General features: G+C 34.4%; 1 protein-coding gene across 1 annotated transcript; it reads right to left on the bottom strand.

Moving 5' to 3' along the window:
* Positions 1-6,126: 6,126 nt before the first annotated feature.
* On the bottom strand, positions 6,127-7,463 carry LOC139844036 (V-type proton ATPase subunit D). The gene has a single exon (XM_071834239.1). The coding sequence runs from the start codon at positions 7,176-7,178 to the stop codon at positions 6,390-6,392; it is 789 nt and encodes a 262-aa protein (XP_071690340.1). The 5' UTR covers positions 7,179-7,463; the 3' UTR covers positions 6,127-6,389.
* Between the last annotated feature and the right edge of the window lie 1,939 nt (positions 7,464-9,402).

Here is a 9,402-nt window from a genome sequence, read left to right as displayed (position 1 = left end):
GGTTCTTCATCATCGGACGAAATAGTATCAAACAAAATATCTAAACTTTGAGCTAAGAAATCCATTTTGTTATAGGTTGTGAGAATGACGTGTGAAATTTTTGAGGAATGTAATGTGTTTATATAGGAAAAGAAAACAAAAACAAAACAAAAAAGAAAAAGCCAACGGCTAATTTTTTACACCCAATCAGATCATACCAAGTCACCACCTTCATCCTCTTATCCAGGATGAACGATTTTTAATTAAGTTATTTAATGGCCGATTGAGGTAGAAACTACGTGATTCACAAGATTTCAAAAAGAGAAAAGAAAAGATGTTGAACGATCATTCGGTGTACTTACAGTTATTGGGGAATTTTAAAAAAACCAAAAAGACCATATTGTCGTCAAGAAACGAATGACTTTGTATACAAGATAACTGCGGATAACGAACACATAATATCTCAACTTGAGGAAGATTGTCCCTTCAACCCGAAGAATCATCCGCGGAGATCGTGGTCACAACAAGTTTAAGTGCAATTTCAGATGGACTAACACATGTGAGATACGATGTTGCATCATCAACTTCGAAGTGATCTCGTCTAAAACATCTAGAATCCTCCATTAAATTACCGTTGTTTTCGAAAAGTTAATATAACCACATTTTTTTTTAGATTTAAATATTGTTTAATTTTTATACGAATGTCATCATTATTTAAAAACTAGCAAATGTCTTTTTTTCCAAGGAACCCTAATATGAACAAAAACATACCACTAGACATGAAAAATAATACATATTGCAAATATCGAACCATTTTTAAATGTTTTTGAACTAATAATCTGAACAAGAGCAGCAACGGCAGCAACAACAACAATAATAATACGGTAACAAGTAACAACTCTACACTGCAAGACCATGCTATTGGTAATGGGTAAATTTGAGGGTTGTTAAAAGCTTGCTGGTGATGTGATAAGGTTGTGCGAATGGGATGAAAAGAGAGGGGTACTAGTAAAGTTTATGAGAAAAAGTCGTGGGAATGTGGTTAATTAGTGATGTAACACAGTAAGCCTCGACATACTTGGACCATTTTTAACCATGACGGGGAAAAGTGGCGTGTTGAAGGGTGGGGTGTTTGACGGATATTAAACTAAGAAATAATGGGGTGGTGTGTTGAGTGGCGTGTTGGGTGATGTGTTAAAATATGATTGAAAATTGACTGAAATAGTGGATAAAAATTAAAATTTAAAAAAAAAATAAGTTCTACCAATCAAAATTTAGCACACCATTTTTCTTCTCCATGCTCAAGCACACACAACAGAAAAATGTGGGTGAGCACGCCACTATTATACAAATGTGGGAGGCGTGTTGGGTTTAAATTGGGTGAGCAAGCCACCATTAATGAAGGCCTTAGCCCCCATTATAAGTGTTGTTGCTCATGGAAGTTGGTAGCAGGGGCACAGGGCTCGTCCACAAACGCATTACATTACAAGTGTTCTAACTAATATATTCAGAAATTTATAATCCAATTTACAATTTATGAAACAGTCCTTAAGCATTCGTGCAATTTACTTCCTAATAAACATTCATTAATGAAAACGGTCAGTCTAGGTCCACTCTTACAACATGCAAAAACGATACGCAGTAAGAATCCACCAACAATTCTTAACTCTTGCATTGGATGAACTAACGAATAGAGGACGCTGATACATAATGGAACATCAAGACATCTATAATGTAGGATATATAGTACCCGAAATAACCATTGGATGCAAATTAACAAATTATCACACAAATACATATGATATATTCCAAGCATGACATACTTCCTCACCATGATTAACTGCCACATTAGCGTCACATCAGCACTTTCTGGTGGTTCCTCACCATAACTAGGATTTAAAGCAATATAGAATTGTGTGATAAATGTAATGTTATGTGGTGTTTATTTATAGTGTGAATAGTGTGAATAAAAGGTATAAAAAAAATAAAAATAAAAATAAAAACTAGCAGTTGGCTATTACTTTTTAGGCTTCAAATGGTCACGAAATGACTAGTTGGCCGTTGTCATTTATGCCACAAAAGCATGCAATCCAAGGCGAGACGGAAATATATAAAATATGAGTGATACTAACACACCACAAATTGATTCATACTCACTATTTATAGTGTTGTGACTATTTGCCCATATTTAATTTCAACACCCGAGGCTTGTACTTTACACGGTTTCTTTAAAATAGATTCGTCATCTTCGAGATGTCTATTTCCTAAGGTACAACTATAGAAACAGTTGATTGCCTGAAATATCGTGGGAGACTATTTTCTATGGATATGTTTTCTCAATATATTGCGTATGTATACGTTTTTAGCTATAGGTTTCATGTCTGATCTTCTTATCTTAACTAATGAACTCACGTTATATAAAAGACGAATCAAGACCAAGGGGGAAAGTATGAAAGGTCACTAAATGTGTACTCGAAAAAACCTTCTCAACTTTTCCAAGATCGAATTCATTAAAAATTTAATATATTCTAACATAAAATTAAACTAAGGAATTAAGACACTGATTTGACTGCTGGGATTATTTGAATCAAACTTTGAATAAAATAGATTTTTGACAAAACTACTCCCGTCGTCCTTGAACTTGTACTGAAATCATAGGCGTCGTCCTTAAATTTATTTTTTGACTTCGTCGTCACTGAACTTGCAAAAAATAACGTTCGTAGTCCGATCTTTTCTTTGTGTTTTTAATTCTGACGATTTCTCCAAGTCTTCGAGCATGGAAATTACTTTAACAAATTGAGTTTGTAGTAGAGGACTAGAAGTATACAGATTGAAACTTTTTTCGATTATAAGTGGGTGTGTACTTCAAGAAAAGATAACAATGTATGTGTTATTTTTTATTTAGGTGAAACAATGTATGTGTTATTTTTTTATTTAGGTGAAAAAGATTAAGAGAAAGAATTGCAGGTTGAGTCAGATGAAAGAATTAAACATAAAGGGTATTTTAAAAAGAGTAAAATAGGGAAAAAAGACCGAAATACCCTCACATTTCTTGCACATGTTTCACGTTAACAGAAAAAGAGACGGAAATTATATGGAAGGACGACGAGCGTTATTAATTGAAAGTTCAGTGACGAGGCGAGTAAAAAAAAATTAAGAACGACGTCAGTGATTTCGATATAAGTTCATGGACGACGAGAGTAATTTTGTCTAGATTTTTTTTTTTACTATGTTGTTAATGAAACCTGTCTAGAAAAGCCCTAAGCTAAAACACACAAAAACCTGTCTCGATGCGTGCTGCAATCAGTTTCAAAGATAATCAGTCTCGCACTACTACGAAAAGGCATTACAAGATCGGTTTAAAAGTCCATGAAGAATGATTCTTTGGGCAGGTCTTAGATGCTACAACTATAGATGCACAAACCGGATAAAAAACCGGATTCGAACAAAAAAAAAACCGGATTTTTTTGTCCGGATTTTTCGGAACCGGTTCCGGATCCGGTTCCGGTTCTCGGCGTCGGATTTTTTCGGATTTTTTTCCGGAACCGATTCTTTTTCGGATCTCGATCGGATTTTTTCGGATTTTTCTTAGACTAGGATTCGATTTTGCGAATTATATTTTTACCGGTTCTATTTTTTTTAACGTTTGACAACAATAATATAATCGGTATAAAGAAAAGTTATAATGCTCAACTGCTTAACACAATAGATAATATAAATAACAATATTCGAACAATACAATTATACAAATAACACTTTTATTCGAACGATACAATAATAAAAATAAAAACACTTTTATTCGAACAATACAATTATAATTAATACATTTCGAGCTTCGGCATGGCCATCACCCAATAATGTATTAAGACTAAAGTATATCGAGCTTCGGCATGGTCATCACCCGTTATACTTTAGTCGTCAAATGACCCAAATGTGTTATCTTGTTGAGCGCGTTGAGGATGGTGCCTTCGATCGTAGTCTTCAAAAGCGGGGTCATCAACTAGAGAAAGGTAATCTTGTTGGTAACCCGATACATTCATTTCGGTTTGGTCCATATCAAACGGTTCATAGTCACCTTCATCCACTTCGTTTAGTTCATTGTCGGAATTCTCTTCGGTTGTTGTAGGTGATAATCCCGCTAAATTTTCTTCAAACTCTATACATTCTTCAATGTCGTTATATAACGGACCTTCTAATGAAGTTTGATCTTGTATCCTATCTACCCCATCCAAATAATCTTTCAAACATACACATACTTTCACAGCTTGGGGGGTAAGTCTTGACCTTCTTTCCGATATAATTCGACCACTCAAAGAAAAGGCCGATTCGGAAACTACGGTTGAAGCTTGAACGGTAAATAAGTCACGAGCCATAATGCTTAATATTGGATATGTGTCTTGTTTTGTTTCCCACCATTTTAAAATGTCAAGGTTGTTAAATTGTTCTTCACTCATGTTTAGTGCAAAGTTTGTCATCTTATAATTTCCCAACTCGCTTATGGGTGCCGATGTTCGTGCGCGTTTTGATGCCTCTTTAAAAACTTGTAAAAAACTTGTTAATGATTCCAAGTCATCCCATTCGTCGTCACTAATTGGTTCGGAAAATCCCTTTCTAAGTAGTTTTCTATTAAAAGCGATTAATGTTTCTTTTTGACGTAAAATATTTTCGAACATTAAACAAGTAGTGTAGCCTTGTGAAGATGTTCCAACGGAAGCGGAACCGGAAACGGAAGCTTGTGAATTATCCATTATGGGATAAGTAGACTAGAGATTAGAGAATATTTAGTGAGTTGGAAATAAATATGAGAATGCTTGTTGGTGCATTTTCAACCAAAGCATTACCATGTATTTATAATGGACTTTGTGGGGTTAAAATGGTAAAAAAAACTCAAAAAAGGGCTGAAACTGCAACAACAACAAAAAAACGGCTAGTTTTTGAAAAACCGGATCGGATCCGGATCCGGATCCAAACCGGATCGGATAAAATCCGATTTATATCCGGAAAAAATCCGGTTTTTTGAAAATCTGGATCCGGGTCGTACCGGATCGGATCTCGGATCCGGATCCGGTTTTTGCTGTGTCCGGTTTTGCTGCTGTCCGGTTCCGGATCGGATCTGGATCCGGTTTTTTTGCCCATCTATAGCTACAACTCTTGGTTGATAAATATCATCAAGACTGGTATTGAAACTGGTCTTAATAGCCATATGGAAAGAGGTTGGATAAGTTTGACGGCACGAGATTAAGAAAGACAAGACATGTAGACGGCTTCCTTATATGCAGTATTTTTCTAAAACTATGATTATTTAAATATCGGACTGCCGAATAGCTAACTAATCCCAGGACGACCACACGTTTTGCGAGTAGCTCGGAATCATGGGTGAACCACTGTGGCCACAAATGGGTATAGGATTCCAACTTGGACCAATAGGTATTTTCACCCTTAGAGATCAAGTGAAAAACATCTATTATTAAACTTAATTACCATTTTCTGAAGTAAAGAAAAAGAAAAGAAAGAAAAGATTGCTCGTTCAATTTCAACTAACGTCATAATTTTGGCATAAAACATCTGTTAAATAAGAGAGAAGCAGATAAGATGTTTACTATGGTCACACACACACACACACACACACACAGAACAAACAAGTCCCAGCTCCCAAACAAAGTTGTAGACTACCCAGTCTGTTAACTGTAAACCTGTCATGAAACGTGGCCAAAAAATCCATGTTCGGCGTACTAATCGTAACCTAATAGATGAGTGAATCGCATCGAGTCAGAATGAACAAATAACTGGACACATAAGTGACATTTATCTTTGGGTTTCGCACTTTTCTTCATCTTGGTTTATGGGATAATAAAAAGAGAGGCCTACTGCAGATAAACAATATCTAAATCTCTAATCCTGGAAACTAATAAAAAGAACAATCATAGAGAAAATTTCTTTAAAACAAATAACCAACCACGATTAATTCACAAATTCACTCAGCTAATTTACTTATTTCAGTTTCTAGGATGATTTATTGTTTTTAAGAACTATATTATACGGAGTATGACACTACATTAACATACAAATTAACAACTAGAATCTCCCTATGTTTCTACTAGAGCAATTCCATTAAGTAATCATACATACCCACCACAAAGATACAAAGGAAACAACATAAGTATTTAAGAATCCATAGTTTAACGATTAGTTCAACGCCAAATGAATAAACATAATACAAATGAAGGAAATAAATTGGTTCTTGATAACTGGATTTGAGTAAAATAACTGACACCCAAATATATAGCTGCACACACGAAGCTTTTATTCCAAAAGTAGACACAATTCATCTAATATAATCGAATTCTTCCAGCAGGAACAATTAGATGATATTCCATATAAATTAAACAACATAAAAACTAACCTCCATTTCAGAAAATGATGTCCTCATCTTTCTGAGTAGCTGATAGCATGTTATGAGCAGCGTTCATTGATATTCCTCTTTCTAACGAAAGATTCTCGGCAGCTTGATCTTCAGCAAACTGCTTAGAATTATTCATCTGCTTTTCGATCTCTCTCTTTTTAAAAGCTTGGATCTTTTTCAGCCTAAAGAAATCTTCTCTCTCCAATTCATCCAGTTCACCTTTGATGTAACTTATGGTATTTTCTAACCTTGGTTTGACCACACTTTCTAAAGCATTGACCCTACGGTTTGTAGTCTTGATTGCTTCATCAAGTGTTAAAAATGACGTTTGAAGAGACGCAAGTTCAACAAGAACCTCAATTGCTTTCACATATGCAGCTTTACACCCTTGAACTTGCTGTCCACCTCTTGCTAAACCAGTTAAGTCGTTTTTTGTCTCGGCTTCAGAGAAGTGTTCAAATTTGGGGAGTTTTACACCTGCAACGTTTTCAGTTCGTGACCTGACTTTGAGGGATGCAGTTTTGACGTTTTCAAGGACAATATATTTGATGTTGTCACCAGCTACATATTTTGCTTCGGTTAAAGCAAAAGATGAAGATTTCATGATTGTTCCCATTGATTCTTTTGTTGCAACAATTTTCTTTAGAATGGCTCGAAACTGAACGGTTAGAGCGTCACTCTTTTTCTTCAAAAGAGCATGGCCTCTTGTTGCACCAACGAGACGAGCCTTAATGACTCCAAGCACAGTAACAGTTGGTACAACAGTCAAACGCTGGCCCTGGCCCTGGCCAGACATCTTGTCAGATATGTAAGCCTGTTAATAAAAAAGCATAACACAAGCATGAGTTAAGACATCAATACAGCTAACATATGAATAAAGTTTATACATGTAGAACTGTTTCTAAAGGTGAAGGGTGTTTGGATGTGTGTTTTGAAAGTGATCATGTGAGAAAATCAGGGTCAAAGAATCAGATGTATAAAAAATTGTAGGAGAACAGGAGGTGTTTGAAGTCACAATTAGTTGTTTGCTTGTAATAAATTATATATCTTCAAGAAATCAATGCATATAAGTGGCCAAAAATAGCATTGTTGAAAAAAACGGAGAGAATAGTAAAAGTATTACTGTATTAGTCTCTCAACAAAGTTTAATGAGTGGTTCAGAATAATTAATGCTTATAATGACCAAAAAAATGGCGCTCGTTTGAAATAAAAAACAAAACAAAACAACAAATAAGTAGATTAATGTTGTAAATTATAAGAAAAGTTCTCTCAAATAAGGTTATATGAAGTGGTATTCATATTAGCCTGATCATTACTTATAGTGCAGCAGTACAAGACTGATTATGACCCCATATGGATAAATATTTAAAACCCATCATAGTTAGAGAGGTTCGGGTAGATTTGTTTGAATAAAACAAAGTGTCTAATCATTCATAAAGATGGTTTGATTATCAATAGCATAGATAATCCATTGGTCCACCATTTTGAATGTTTCAGAGCTACTAGCATAACCATCATCACCATAAGACACTTTCACATACACTTGATGAAACAACAGCATGGTAATAAATCATACCTCCCACTACCAACATTTAGACTTTTAAATATTCTTAGATCACCATCTTTACCTTCAACAACTTTTGGAGTGGCTCAACCAAAACATTTATCATTTATAGAAACCAGATGGCTTATTTTATCAAGACCTAAGTCGTAAATTAATAGCTTTACTTGAGACCATTCATTACTAATACTGTTAAGGCTGCAAGCCTGCAATATGTCTAGTTATCTTCACCATGACAACTTCTAATTCTTTATATTATTAAAGAGATAACAGATATCCTAAAGAAGGCAGTTTCCAACTATCAATTACTAAACAGAAATCGGTAAGCAACAACTATCGGTTCAGAAGTTTCTACAGAATCTAACCACCACAAAATGAATCTAACCACCACAAAAGAGTGTATTCCATAACAAAACAAAACAAAACAAAATACAGGATCTAGATTAGTAACAACTTTAGTCAGCCGGAGTTCATAATACCTAAATCAAGTCCACAAATCAAAGTTCGATTACATGATATCTCAACTCGCTTTGATATCATTCATGTTTAACAAACTGACAAATTTTAATAGACGAAATTCACAATTACTAAGATCTAGACCATTATTATGAAAATTAGGGCTCGCAAATTTGACTTTAAATCATATCACGTTCCATACTAACTCGTTAAACTAATCTAGAACGAATTGGTACAGATTCTGATCATGAGGACTTAGATCATAGATATATGAAGTTATTTAAATCATATGAAAGCAGTATATGAATTCTGAATTCTGAATGCGTATAATATAGTAAAATTAAAATAAGATCTGTAACAGGAAGAAAGGTAACATTACTTGCTGATGATGATTGAGATGATCCTGTACAGTTAGGGTCCGCTGATTGCAATCAAGAAGGAGATCATACACTCAGGTGTTGGATTGAATGTTACAATAGTGAAATAAATTTGATATTTTTATTCATAAGTTTGATTTGATATGATAATATAAATATAAATAAATATAAATATAAAAATATAAATATAAATATAAATATAAATTATTATAATCAATTGATTTTAATGGGTCACGTCTTTTGTATGATAGGCCTAAAAGACTGATATTTAAGCCCAGAAGCCCAACCCATCAGAAGTATGAGCATTAACTTTTTTCGATTGGGTTAATAACTAATTAGTGTTGTTAAGAATTTTGACGAGATTGAGAGTAAATTTATTGATGATTCTCTAAAAGGTATTAACGGGGGATTAATTGAGGATATGATGAGCGAACTCAAATGGAAATACACTATAAGTTCGTAGCGGGTCATATTTCTCTCCGTGAGAATGTGAGATCTTGAACCGAGTTCGTTAGGACGTAAGTGCGGATGTCAAGATAGTTACAAGCAGTGGCGGAAGCATGAATTTTTTTAACCGGGGACGGAATTTTTTTTAAAAGCGTATCAATTATTTTGGGTAAAAATAT

Source organism: Rutidosis leptorrhynchoides, chromosome 4, assembly GCF_046630445.1.
Source record: "Rutidosis leptorrhynchoides isolate AG116_Rl617_1_P2 chromosome 4, CSIRO_AGI_Rlap_v1, whole genome shotgun sequence".
In the NCBI taxonomy this organism is placed as follows: Eukaryota; Viridiplantae; Streptophyta; class Magnoliopsida; order Asterales; family Asteraceae; genus Rutidosis; species Rutidosis leptorrhynchoides.
Note: the sequence above shows the minus strand (reverse complement) of the source record. Positions and strands in the feature narration are given on the sequence as shown.

Excerpts from the sequence above, each read along its gene's own strand:
- LOC139844036 (XM_071834239.1), bottom strand. The coding sequence starts at position 7,178 with ATGTCTGGCCAGGGCCAGGGCCAGCGTTTGACTGTTGTACCAACTGTT.